General features: G+C 44.8%; 1 protein-coding gene across 4 annotated transcripts in view; it reads left to right on the top strand.

Moving 5' to 3' along the window:
* The window catches only part of dbt (dihydrolipoamide branched chain transacylase E2), a 97,651-nt gene that overhangs the window by 69,793 nt on the left and 13,539 nt on the right, over window positions 1-14,319 (top strand). For all 4 annotated transcript variants that reach the window (XM_085982462.1, XM_085982459.1, XM_085982461.1 and 1 more), the window contains 4 exons: window positions 685-812; window positions 3,319-3,547; window positions 4,732-4,898; window positions 5,788-5,865. In XM_085982462.1, the coding sequence (XP_085838588.1) occupies window positions 685-812; window positions 3,319-3,547; window positions 4,732-4,898; window positions 5,788-5,865 (602 nt within the window). The remainder of the gene's footprint in view (window positions 1-684; window positions 813-3,318; window positions 3,548-4,731; window positions 4,899-5,787; window positions 5,866-14,319) is intronic.

Below are 14,319 nucleotides of genomic sequence, written 5' to 3'. Positions count from 1 at the left end.
GTATATGTAGGGTAAAGCTCCCTTTACACTACTCCAGCAAGTAATCTCAGTTAGATGGAGCACACATAGGTGTAGAGCAAATCTCCCACTACACTGCCCCTTTAAGCACTTTCAGCTCGGGTGCAAAGAGTTAGTTGAAGAATAAAAGCTCTCTTTCCTTCTGCCCCAACAATGGATCCTGTCTCCAACCTCAGCATCCTGTAACCGAACTGCAGCAATGTGATTTTTACCATATGGGGTACCACTCAGCTGCTGTTCAGAGTAAAATTGCAAAATTAAAGTCCATATGTTTCAACTTGTAGGCAGTTCTGTGCTGGGGGCATCCATTTCAATCATGGGTGGATTTGGACCCAAGTCCAGAGGTGAAAGTATAGTTTGTAACCTACTGCACCACACAGGCATCATACAAACTTGCAAAATCTTAATTTATTATGGTTGTGGTTGTGAATTTGCAATTAGTTTTTATTCATGTTTTCCTGTCACTAAAAGTTTTGCCATATGTTTTGAAACCATTTCTTTCAAATGCATTTTGTATTTCAATATCTGCACAGACATCTGTACAAATATACAGACTAGGGTTATGTAGGAGGAATCAGTACATGAAATCGGTCAAAACCCTAAACTGAATGATCGAATGGTTTAACAGCAGCTAATATGGTTGTCTCCCCTGTGCTTCTGTCCCAGCTGTTGTCCCGGAGCAGGATGTTGTCGAAGCTCCTGCGGTGTTGAACGAGGAACACACGCACCAGGAGATAAAAGGGCAGAAAATACTGGCAACGCCAGCTGTACGCAGACTCGCCATGGAGAACAATGTAGGTTTTGAGACATTCTCTTGATGGGTTGGCCCCTGTTTGTCTAACCTCTTATTATCAGCCACTAAAGGGCTGATTCACATCTGTTGCTGCAATAAAATGACACATTTGTTTTGAAAGGTTTTCCAGTTTCTAGGAAACCACAAAAAGAGTTTTTGATTTAATGTTGTATATTAAGCGTACAATGTTATTTGCCGTCAGTGCTCCTCTGTTGTAAAAGAAAAATGACCCTGCAGAAATACATTAGCTTAATGCAAATGTTGCCATGGATGCTGAAAGATTTTAAATGGTTCAATGTCAGTGTTTGAGAAGATACTGCACATAGAACAGATCCAAACAATAGTGTTCAGGTTCTTACTCAAATGGTCCAGTTTATCTGATTTTTGTATGAAGAGTTTTTGTACTGTAATCAAGGTGATTTACAGGTTGTCATTGTTCACATACAGTTCTCGTTGCCACTAAATCTCCTGACTTCGTTCAGATTCCATTGAGTAGTGACAGATTCTTGGTGTTGCATTGTAATTTCAAATGCACTTTAGCGGCCTGTGAATTGCTGCTCAGCCTAGCTTCATTAGAGCAGTAACAAAAACACAAAATGCTGGAAATACACAACAGGTCGGTCACAATCTGTAAAGGGCATGATATTGCAGCTGTGTACTCTTCAGTTCTGATGAAGGGTACATACCCTAAATGTCATAACCTGTCTTCTCTCTTTACAGATGCTGACTGATCTGTGTGTTTAGTGTTTTCTGTTTTTATTTTGAGATTTCCAGCTCTTGCAATTTTTTCTTTTCCCATTACAGCAGTTGCTGGTGATGCAACCATCTCAAGGTTTTTCATTTCTAAGTTATCTTTGGACTTGTACAGATCAGATTTTTTTGTTTTAGGAATGGTATAATTTTTGGCAGATCTTTTTATTTAATACCATGATAATCTGTTAAAGATTCATATTGAATCATTTGTTTTTGTATTAATAGGCTTCATAAAATTGCATTATGGCTTTTTTAAAGTAATAAACTTAATTAGATTTCTCCACTTCTGTTAACCTGCCCACCACATTTTATGACTTTAGCCAAGAGGGTAGAACAGTTCTTGTCACAGACTAGATCTTCCTTCCAATGGCAGTTATTGGTGATGACCAATGGTAAGAGTTGGGTTTTTGTACGGGAAATCTTACTCCTGTTTCTCTTCCAACCTTTTCCTCTCAAAGAAAGTGTTTCATTTAGTGGCCCATCCAGGGACAGAATGTAACCATTCAGAGACTAGGGGCTCGATTTTCAGTGTGCCGTGGAGTCGGGATTGGAGGCGTGCGGTGGATTAAATTCCCGAAATCGGGGGTCCCGACTCCATCCCGCCCCCAACCCGCCTCCATGCCAGTTTCAAAGGAGGCGGGTACCCGCCTCGCACTGGGACCCGCCTACCCGAGGTGGGAAGGGATTAGTGCCAATTAACTGCCTGTTAACAGGCAGTTTTTAGCTTAATCCCTATTTTGAAGCTTTAACTGTGGGATTCCCAACGGCTCCAAACCACGGCAGGTTGGAGGAGTCGGGCCGTCGGGTTGAAGGGCTTGGAGGGGTCGAGATGTCGGTGTTCAGGTGAGTGATGTGTGCATGATTGCAAAGGTAAGTGTGTTTGGTGTGTCTAAAGTGATTAAATAAGTTTTACATACCTTTTCTTACCTTTTCAGCCTTCCTTCCTTTAGGTTCAGGGAGTCCCTCATCTCACCAGCACAGAAAGCAGAATGGCTGCGATCTGTCAAAAGTGACAGCCTGCAGCTTTCTGTGCAGGAGAGATTTCTAACTGAGTCTGTGGAGAAGGACTCATGTTAGAAATAAGACACTCGGTGTTTGACAGCTTCAAACAGCTGTGAAATGCTGATATTTCATCTGTCAAAACGTCTTGACAGATGAAATTTCAGTCTGTGACGTCACCTGTTACCGGGTGGCCCTTAATTGGCCTGCTGAGCCCGCTGGGCGGGCTCAACAAGGTCAATCAAGTTAAAATCGCGTGGATTGGCTGCATCTCGATGGAGGTGGGGCTACAACCCCGAAAGTTGTAGTCCCGCCTCCAACCCGACTTCTGAATGAAAATCCAGCCCTAGGAGTTTGAATGGTGAGCAATTTTGGCATTCAGATTTAGTCTTGTTGCATGGGAGTACGACACTGTAGACCTATTTATATAATAAAGATCTTGCGTATGGTGTACACTTGCATCCAAGAAGCTTGAGTGGCAGCCTGCTCTTAGGCCACTATCATTGTTGCTCTGCCAATTGCCAGGAGATGCATGGAAATAGCCCAGTAGAGTTTTCTCATGTAATTTTTCCTTTACACTTCAGGAGTTGAGATTGCGGCATGGGTCAAGGGGGGCGGCGGGGAGAGTCAAACTTGTGTCCCCCCTCTCTGTGACAGCAACTGCTAGAGCACCACTGACCAGCTAGTAACTTTGTAATCTAACTATTTTATATAGCTTAATCGCAAATATCTAACGTAGTATGTTCTTTATACAGATCAAACTAAGTGAGGTGTTGGGAACTGGAAAAGATGAACGAATCCTCAAAGAGGATATACTGAACTACTTGGCTAAGCAAACTGGGGCCATTTTACCACCGTCACCTGAGATAAGTCCACCTCCACCAGAACCAGCTCTATCCAAGCCTCAAGGGGCACCTCCTGTTCCTAAACCAATAACTCCAATAATAGCGTTTACCGGAAAAGATAGAACTGAACCAGTTAAAGGTAACGTGTTTGTGAATGTTCCAAATTCGGCATCAAGTTTAATTGTGATTTAAAAGTGAAAGGTCTGGATTGGCGCAGTGGCATTAAGGGAATCAAGGGATATAGGGGTAGTGCAGGAAAGTGGAGTTGAGGTAGAAGATCAGCCATGATCTTATTGAATGGCAGAGCAGGCTCAAAAGGCCAAATGGCCTACTCCTGCTCTATTTCTTCTGTATGTTCTTAATACATTGGAATACCAACTCACTTTGCCACAAAATGGGTAAGTACCCACAATTTCATGTATGGGGATTTCCTGATCTCAACACTGCTAATACTGGAAGCAGTGCTTGAGATTTGGTGTGTGCTCCTCCTACCCACCACCACCCCCCCCCCCCCCCCCCCCCCCAACCATTACTTCTGAAAGAAAAGACTGAAGGTAATCCACCCCAAGCTGCTGTGACAAGTTTTTAAGCAGCCAGTTCCAGAGCCATGGGATGTTCTCTCTGCAGAGTAGTAAGTGGGAATGGGGAAATCAGAAAAGGGAAGGGCAGAAACAACATACAGGAAACTTTGTGCTATCCGGCACCCATGGGACCGAGCTACTGCCGTTTTTTTTAAAAGCTCCAGATAGACCAGCGTCAATGTTATCAGATAGGAGCTTTTCATCGCAGTATCTGACCACAAACACTGTTGCTCAGCAACAGCTTGTAAACACTCGGCCCGTGGCTTGGAAGCATCTCTGAAGCTGTTGCTAAGATACAGAGACGCTTTCTAGAGCCTGCCGTGTCTGACCACAAACACTGTTGCTCAGCAACAGCTTGTAAACACTCGGCCCAGTAGCTTGGAAGCGTCTCTGAAGCTGTTGCTAAGCGACAAAGACGCTTTCCAGAGCCTGCCTGTGAAAAGAATGCTAGGAGAAAAAAAAACACCTAACCAAAACGGCTGCTGATTTCTGCCGTTAGATCAAAGTTGCCGGACATTCAACTTCCGGATAGCACAAAGTTTCCTGTATTTAAAAGATTCTGTTTAACTGCAGCCAACACTCAGTGTAAAGCCATCTTCACATACGCACCAGTTACATTAGCAAAGCTTTAACATACAAAAAATGAAAAATTGATGGAATTATCTCCTTTTTAAATATTCTGCATTCAAAAATTTACAAAACAGAATAGCCAGTAAACAGCTTGAATGTTTTTTGACCACAGGGGTCCAGAAGGCTATGGTAAAGACCATGTCTGTTGCACTGAAAATTCCTCATTTTGGCTACTGCGATGAAGTGGATTTAACTCGCCTTGTGAAGCTACGGAAAGAGCTGAAAGCTGTTAATGAAGATCGAGGGATCAAACTCTCTTTCATGCCCTTCTTTCTGAAGGTGGGAAAAATAAAAATAACTCCGTTTTGACTTAATCAAAACTTAAACTTGCATTTAACACTTGTTCAAAAATGCCATATAAATTGAGTGATGCACTGTCTTTGTACTCACAGTCCTGAGTTTTAATCCACTGTGGGACAATTTAATGAAAGTCTTCTGTCTTAGCAACTGCTAAATGACACATGATGCCCATAGTTTGACAGAGATGGGACTTGATATTTTTCTTCTGATTGCTTTGTATTTGTCCTCTTTTGTTTTTGTTTCTCTGTTTTTGTTATCTAAAGGCTTTTAATCCATCCATCAACAAGAGTTGGTGCTCCTACCTATGTTTTGATAGCTGTATATCTATATATGCCTGAGGCGTTGCCTAAGGTCTGTTGATGAATAGAATTTCTTAAATATGCAAAATGGTTCAGAGAATGAATTCAGAAATTCCCTCCACCTCATAACCAGTACCTGCAAAAACATTTTAATAGTAAAATTGAATGGGAAATGCTTCCACAGCAATTTATTATGGTAAATGTTGACAGAAAACCATGATCAACATATCATTTCGCTAGCATGAGCAATTCCATGGGAGATCTAGTGTATAGTGACAAATTTCAAATTTTACTCTTTAACCATGTTAGAAGTGACAGTTATTAATGTTTGTGTTATCTGCATTGAAATATTTTAGTTGAACTATTTGAAATTATTATGGAATAGACCCAGTGATAGCTGGATTGGGGCAGCTGAGTTTATTTTTTAGGCCTTTAATAAAAGAAAATTAAAATGTGAGGTGTAGTCTTGTGAAGTACAAAACATTTAATTTATCTTCAGTAAATCAAAAGCTGACTTGTAAAATGAAAGGAAAAAAATGCGTTAAATTCTGTGTGCTTGATTCCAATAGGCAGCATCTTTGGGTTTGCTACAACATCCGATCCTAAATGCTTCATTGGATGAGAACTGCCAGATGATAACTTATAAGGTAATGATATAACTGCAGCACATGAAGCTTAAAAAATGAATGTTGAGTGCAATAGATTTCTTTTGTGGGTAACCTAAATATACAGTAATTAAGAAACCTTTAAATAGTTTCAATGATTACTGGATATAAATGATTGCTATTACATCTATATCTGAGTTGGATTAATGTGACATGATCTAGTACAGAAAAAAAAATAATGTATTTAAAGAAACTGGAATTTCTTCCCAACAAGAACTGCTGAATTAAATTCCAGACTCAGCTCTGTATGTCCTTTTTCTATAGGTTCTGTTAAAATTGCTGCCTTGTTACGCAAGGGAACAGTTACTCGTAAATGTAGAAGAGCAATGGGGAACAAGGTTCAAAGCTGTATCTGGACAACTTCTCCTGTATTCAGACATGCAGTATTCACAGAGAAGGACACATTGTGATTCTAATTTTTGAATCAGATAACATGTCCCTTAAATAATTAATCTAACCAAGCCCTGCTGATGTGTTTTTTTTAAGTTAATGATTAAACAAGAGTTCAGAAATAGTTTTGTATCCATAGCTACTCTGTTTGACTTTTGCTTAATGGTCTGCTGCTACTACCTGACCCTCTGTACATCTATGAGAATTAATGTGTATGCAGGTATCTTGAAATCTAATTAGAAGGATGCAGCTAGTTACATTCAACGAGTGTTAAAGACGGAATGTTACATAGTTTAAAATGTGTGTGTTTAACATTCTTGTCAAGTACTGTGTAATGTGAATAGGCTTACACTAAGTACTTTTCTTTGTTTGACTTTTTGACTACTCATTTTTATTATGGCAGTGCTCTGCTTATCTATGTCACTATCTCCACAGGCTGAGGGGGAGTCTAGTTCATGTGTACACATACTGCTTGGGAAGAGCAAAACTGCTTTTTTTTCATTAATATAGGACTCAGAGCAGTGTCAATAAAATCTGCCTCCATTAATCTGAAATTAACTTTCTCCAACTAGTACCCAAAGAGACCGGCAACCAACACTTTAATGTTGAGGACCAAAACTGAATTTAAAATTTTGCATAAACTTTTTTGACAATCGACAACTTTCTGGATAGAGCTGCTTGCTGAGTCCTAGGGATGAAGTGATGCGAGAGTACATGTGGGTTCTGTCTGCTTGTGGCATTCTGCCAGAGTGCATCATAATTGCTGCAGTTTATTGATGTCACACAGTCACTGATTGTGTCTGTTACTGCAGAATGGTCTGAGTGTCAGACCGGGGTTTCAGTGCCCTGCAGTGATGATTAGGGCTCTTTTGCCCTTGCTTTCTGTAAGTAGACCACCCTCCTTACAGTCTGATGTTTGAATCTACTCGCCTTATGCCTTAGTAGCTTGTGTGGAGCTAGGAATTAACAATGATTCAACTTGTGGTACCTCTGCTGTGCTAATTTAATATCATGCTACTCTCACTTATTTTTGGGTAAGTGGAAATATAACACAAACCAGAGATTAAATTGGCTAAAATGAGAAATCAAATGTATATACAAAATCGGATGGGATTTAGACTCCGATTAGAGTACAATGCTGTACCAAGGGAGTGCTGCACTGTTGGAAGTACCTTCTTTCAGATATGACGTTAACCCAAATGGACATAAAATCCCATGCCATTTTTCAAAGAAGAGAAAGGGAGTTCTCCTGTTGTCCTGGCCAACATTTATCCCTCAACACCATCAAAAATATGTTATCTGATCATTTATATTACTGCAGTTTGTGGGACTCTGCTGTGCATAAATTGACTGCCGTGTTTCCACATATTACAGCAGTGATGACATTTCAAAAATAATTCAATGGCTGTGAAGTGATTTGGGATGTCATGAGGTTGTGAAAGGTGGTATATAAATGCAAGTTCTTTTTTGCTTACAAGACCACTATAATTTGTAAACACGACGCAGAAGAATTTTCAGCAGCTCTTCTCCAGCAGTTGGATTGATGTCTCTGAATAAAACTGCATTTTTAAAAATTCATTCAAGGAATGTGGGTGTCGCTGGCAAGGCCTGCATTTATTGCTGTCCCTAATTGCCCTTGAGAAGGTAGCGGTGAGCCGCCGCCTTGAACCACTGTAGTCTGTTTGGTGAAGGTACTCCCACAGTGCTGTTAGGGAGGGAGTTCCAGGATTTTGACCCAGCGACAATGAAGGAACAGCGATATATTTCCAAATCAGGATGATGTGTGACTTGGAGATGGTGGTGTTCCCGTGCGCCTGCTGCCCTTGTCCTTCTAGGTGGTAGTGGTCGCGGGTTTGGGAGGTGCTGTCTAAGAAGTCTTGGCGAGTTGCTGTCGTGCATCTTGTAGACACTGCCGACACAGTGCGCCAGTGGTGGAGGGAGTGAATGTTTAAGGTGGTGGATGGGGTGCCAATCAAGTGGACTGCTTTGTCCTGGATGGTGTCGAGCTTCTTGAGTGTTGTTGGAGCTGCACCCAGCCAGGCAAGTGGGGAGTATTCCATCACATTCCTGACTCGTGCCTTGTCGATGGTGGGAAAGGCTTAGGGAGTCAGGAGGTGAATGACAATGAGGCGGACTTCTCGTGACCCTTCTTAACATTGCCTCAAGCCTTATCCCTCAGATAGGGAATGACACATGGTGTATGTAAGCCAAAGTACTCTTATGTGTAGGAAAATTCTTTAGAATCCAGTGAGAACTGCAGAATAGCAGCTAGACTCTACTTTTATCCACTTAATTTCTTTGAAGCATGAAGCAATTTCTTTGAAGAAGAAAAACAGGCAGATTTTAAAGCTATGAGAAAAGAAAACTGCTATGGAATAACACTTTGACCAGGTAACCGAGATTTACCCGCTTCCCCATTGAAGCTGACGTTGCACAATGATAAACTCCATATAAACAATTCCTGTTAATTCAATGGCTAGGACCAATTTAGAGTCTCATTCCAGTATGCTTGCAAAACACAACACCTGATATTAAAATGTAAATCTAATTCACAAGAACAAAGGTACCAAAGCATCTTTGAATGGAACGGAAGAATAGTTACCTTTTTGAACCCTTGCTTAGGAAGGATACTGCTGGTATATTTTTCATAATTTTAGTTAATTTTTAAAGCAAATCTGAGGCAGCACATGCAACAACAAAATAATGCCGACAGTAGATTCAGACTAGAACATGGTGTACTGCTCACAAAAATTGTCTTTTTAAAGAACAAGGCTGTTTGCTGTGTAATAATACTGCTGTACGTGTTTAAGTATTGAATTTCGTTTGCTGTCCTGTAACAGATGCACTATTGTAGTTGAGCAAGAATTCAGTGTTATGTAGGTTTCCCAGTGGAAAAGCAAAGCTGGGAAAAGCAAATGTTAATCCATTACGCTTAAATCTTTTGGGAAGGAGGAGTTTTTATGATACACTAGAACAGCCTGTGCTCCTTAAGTACAGCTAATCTGTAAACTCAAACAAGCGTGATTCTAGCACAACATTTACAGTGCTTCTGGAAAGTTCATTGCTTCTTATAAAACTTTTTGCCGAAATTGTGTATTTTTGAGAACTGTTACTCTGCTATTGGATATTGTTGAGGGGGATGGCTTATCGGGGGAAGTCAGCAGCAACCAACTTCCTGGCACCATGGGTGGTTCTGCTGCACAGGACAGGAGGAAAAAGAGCGGGAGAGCTATAGTGATGGGGGATTCTATTGTAAGGGGAATAGATAGGCGTTTCTGCGGCCGCAAACGAGACTCCAGGATGGTATGTTGCCTCCCTGGTGCAAGGGTCAAGGATGTCTCGGAGCGGCTGCAGGGCATTCTGGAGGGGGAGGGTTAACAGCCATTTGTCATGGTGCATATAGGTACCAACGATATAGGTAAAAAATGGGATGAGGTCCTAAAAGCTGAATATAGGGAGTTAGCAGGTAAATTATAAATTGGACCTCAAAGGTAGTAATCTCAGGATTGCTACCAGTGCTAGTCAGAGTAGAAATAGGATATTTCAGATGAATACGTGGCTAGAAGAATGGTGCAAGGGGGAGGGATTCAAATTCCTGGGACATTGGAACCGTTTCTGGGGGAGGTGGGACCAGTACAAACTGGACGGTTTGCACCTGGGCAGGACTGGGACCGATGTCCTAGGGGGAGTGTTTGCTGGTGCTGTGGGGGAGGGTTTAAACTAAACTGGCAGGGGGTTGGGAACCTGTGCAGGGAGACAGAGGAAAGGGAAGCAAGGACAGGAAGGAGAAAAGCAAAAGTGGAAGTCAAGAGAAATCAAGGGTGTAAATCAAACATGGCCACAGTAAACAATAATTCTAAACGGTCTAAGAGTGTTAAAAAAAAAAAAGCCTGAAGGCTTTGTGTCTTAATGCGAGGAGCATTCGTAATAAGGTGGATGAATTAGCTGTGCAAATAGATGTAAACGGATATGATATAATTGGGATTACGGAGACATGGCTCCAGGGTGACCAAGGCTGGGAATTCAACATCCAGGGGTATTCAATATTCAGGAAGGACCGGCAAAAAGGAAAAGGCGGTGGGGTAGCATTGCTGGTTAAAGAGGAGATTAACACAATAGTAAGGAAGGATATTAGCTCTGATGATGTGGAATCTGTATGGGTAGAGCTGACAAATACCGAGGGGCAGAAAACGTTAGTGGGAGTTGTATACAGACCCCCAAACAGTAATGCTGAGGTTGGGGATGGCATTAAACAGGAATTTAGAGATGCGTGCAATAAGGGCACAGCAGTTATCATGGGTGACTTTAATCTACATATAGACTGGTATAACCATATTAGTAACAATACTGTGGAAGAGGAATTCCTACAGTGTATATGGGATGGTTTCTTGGAATAGTATGTCGAGGAACCAACTAGAGATCAGGCCATCTTAGACTGGGTATTATGTAATAAGAAAGGATTAATTAGCAATCTTGTTGTGCGAGGCCCCTTGGGGAGGAGCGATCATAATATAATAGAATTCTTCATTTAAGATGGAGAGTGAAGTAGTTGATTCAGAGACTTGGGTACTGAATTTAAATAAAGGAAAGTACGATGGTATGAGGTGCGAGTTGGCTAGGATGGATTGGGGACTGTTACTTAAAGGGTTGACGGTGAATAGGCAATGTCAAACATTTAAAGATTGCATGGATGAACTACAGAATTTGTTCATCCCTGTTTGGCATAAAAATAAAACAAAAAAGGTGACTCAACATTGGCTAACAAGGGAAATTAGGGATAGCATAAGATCCAAGGGAGAACATATAAATTGGCCAGGAAAAGCAGCAAACCTGAGCATTGGGAGCAGTTTAGGATTCAGCAAAGGAGGACAAAGAGATTAATTAAGAGGGGGAAAATAGAGTATGAGAGTAAGCTTGCAGGGAAAACAAAAACTGAATGTAAAAGACCAATTAAATATATACTTTGGTTCTGTCTTCACAAAGGAGGACACAAATAAACGCCCAGAGATGTCGGGGAACATAGGGTCTAATGAGAGGGAGGAAATGAATGAAATCAGTATTTGTAGGGAAATGGTGTTAGGGAAATTGACAGGATTGAAGGCCGATAAATCCCCAGGGCCTGATAATCTACATCCTAGGGTACTTAAGGAAGTGGCCCTAGAAATAGTAGATGCATTGCTGGTCATCTTCCAAAATTCTATAGACTCTGCAACAGTTCCCTGGATTGGAGAGTAGCTAAAGTAACCCCACTATTTAAAAAAGGTGGTAGAGAAAAAACAGGGAATTATAGACCGGTAAGCCTGACATCGGTAGTGGGGAAAATGCTAGAGTCCATTATAAAAGACTAGCTGAAGTGCCCGGCGGTGCCGAGGGTCTTTTGAGGGCATGTTGTTGTTGGAAGAGAGAGAGCGACTGGGGGGGGGGGAAGAGAGAGAGCGACTGGGGGGGGGAAGAGAGAGAGCGACTTCGGGGGGGAAGAGAGAGAGCGACTTCGGGGGGGAAAGAGAGCGAGCGACTGGGGGGGGAAGAGAGCGAGGGGGGGAAGAGCGAGGGAGAGAGGGGGGGCGAGGGAGAGAGGGGGGGGCGAGGGAGAGAGGGGGGGGCGAGGGAGAGAGGGGGGGGCGAGGGAGAGAGGGGGGGGCGAGGGAGAGCGGGGGGGGCGAGGGAGAGAGGGGGGGCGAGGGAGAGAGGGGGGGCGAGGGAGAGAGGGGGGGGCGAGGGAGAGGGGGGGAGAGGGGGGGGCGAGGGAGAGAGGGGGGGGCGAGGGAGAGAGGGGGGGGCGAGGGAGAGAGGGGGGGGGCGAGGGAGAGGGGGGGGCGAGGGAGAGGGGGGGGGCGAGGGAGAGGGGGGGGGCGAGGGAGAGGGGGGGGACGAGGGAGAGGGGGGGGGCGAGGGAGAGAGGGGGGGGGCGAGGGAGAGAGGGGGGGGCGAGGGAGAGGGGGGGCGAGGGAGAGAGGGGGGGGCGAGGGAGAGGGGGGGCGAGGGAGAGGGGGGGCGAGAGAGGGGGGGGGCGAGGGAGAGGGGGGGGCGAGGGAGGAGGGGGGGGGCGAGGGAGAGGGGGGGGGCGAGGGAGAGAGGGGGGGGCGAGGGAGAGAGGGGGGGGCGAGGGAGAGGGGGGGGGCGAGGGAGAGGGGGGGCGAGGGAGAGGGGGGGCGAGGGAGAGAGGGGGGGGGCGAGGGAGAGGGGGGGGCGAGGGAGAGGGGGGGCGAGAGAGGGGGGGGGCGGAGGGAGGAGAGGGGGGGCGAGGGAGGAGAGTGGGGGGGCGAGGGAGAGAGGGGGGGGCGAGGGAGAGAGGGGGGGGGCGAGGGAGAGGGGGGGGAGAGAGGGGGGGCGAGGGAGAGAGGGGGGGGGCGAGGGAGAGAGGGGGGGGGCGAGGGAGAGGGGGGGGGCGAGGGAGAGGGGGGGCGAGGGAGGGGGGGGGCGCGAGGGGAGGGGGGGGGGGCGAGGGAGAGGGGGGGGCGCGAGGGAGGGGGGGGGCGAGGGAGAGGGGGGGCGAGGGGAGAGGGGGGGCGAGGGAGAGGGGGGGCGAGGGAGAGAGGGGGAGAGGGGGCGAGGGAGAGAGGGGGGGGCGAGGGAGAGAGGGGGGGGCGAGGGAGAGGGGGGGGCGAGGGAGGGGGGGCAAGGGAGGGGGGGGCGCCGGTGGGGGGGGGGGAGAGAGAGAGAGTGAGAAGGGGGGGAGAGGAGAGTGAGAAGGGGGGGGGGAGAGAGTGAGAAGGGGGGGGAGAGAGTGAGAAGGGGGGGGGGAGAGAGTGAGAAGGGGGGGAGGAGGAGGAGGAGGAGGAGTGTTTTGAGGGGGTCAGCAAAAGAGCAAAAAAATTTTTTTTTTGAAAAACAGGTGTTAAGAAGATGGGAGGCCATCTTGAAAGTTTTTTAATGTTTTTAAAAAGCTGCCACGGAGAAGGAACGCGCAGTCTATGAAACCAACAGAAATTTTTTTTTTTTTTTTAAAGCTGCCACGGAGAAGGAAACCAACAGAAATTATTTTTTTAATTTTTTAATTTTTTAAAAGCTGCCACGGAGAAGGAACGCGCAGTCTGTGAAACCAACAGAAATTTTTTTTACATTTTTTTTTTATAAGCTGGTGTTAAGAAGATGGGAGGCCATCTTGAAAGTTTTTTAATGTTTTTAAAAAGCTGCCACGGAGAAGGAACGCGCATTCTTGCTGAAAACACCAAAAGTTATTTTTTTTTAAGCGGCTGTTAAGAAGATGGGACACCATCTTCATTGTGTTTTAACGTTTTAGACATTGTGTTTTTAAATTTTACACATTTAAAAAAAAAAAAAAAAATCGCTCCTAACAAATAAACACACAGAAGGTGAGAATAAAGATGGCGGCCACTCGCCTCAGTTCAGAACGATAAGGCCCGCCCACACACGCACTGATTGGTCGGTCGTCATGTCACCGAAGCATAGGATTGGTCAATCGTCCTGTCACTCGACTCTAGGAGGGCCCGGCTGCACATGCGACGAACCCGCCCCCGCCACGCATTGATTGGTCGACCATACGATTGGTCGACCTCAATGTCACTCTATGGTAATGAGTGGATAATGAGCGGAATGTTCAAGATTTTTCGGATACCGCGGGCGCAATTTTTGTATGGCCGAAACGTAAATACGCTTACCAGCGTTTCGGAACGGTGAGCTTTCTTCCGACGTAACGCACGCGTAGGTACGCTCTCTAACTTTCGAGCGCATAGCCGGACAGACGCACACCCGAGGACAGACAGATAGAAGGACAGACAGATCGACTCCTTTATTATATATATAGATGTAATAACAGAGCACTTGGAAAACAGTGACAGGATTGGATAAAGTCAACATGGATTTACAAAAGGTAAATCATGCTTGATTAATCTACTGGAATTTTTTGAGGATGTAACTGGTATAATAGATATGGGAGAACCAGTGGATGTGGTGTATTTGGACTTTCATAAGGCTTTCGATAAGGTCCCGCATAAGAGACTAACGTGCAAAGTTAAAGCACATGGGATTGGTTGTAGGGTACTGACATGGATAGAAAACTGGTTGGCAGACAGGAAGCAAAGA

The sequence above is a fragment of the Somniosus microcephalus genome, chromosome 3, assembly GCF_052327205.1.
Source record: "Somniosus microcephalus isolate GS21.2 chromosome 3, FLI_Smic_1.0, whole genome shotgun sequence".
Taxonomy (NCBI): domain Eukaryota; kingdom Metazoa; phylum Chordata; class Chondrichthyes; order Squaliformes; family Somniosidae; genus Somniosus; species Somniosus microcephalus.
Note: the sequence above shows the minus strand (reverse complement) of the source record. Positions and strands in the feature narration are given on the sequence as shown.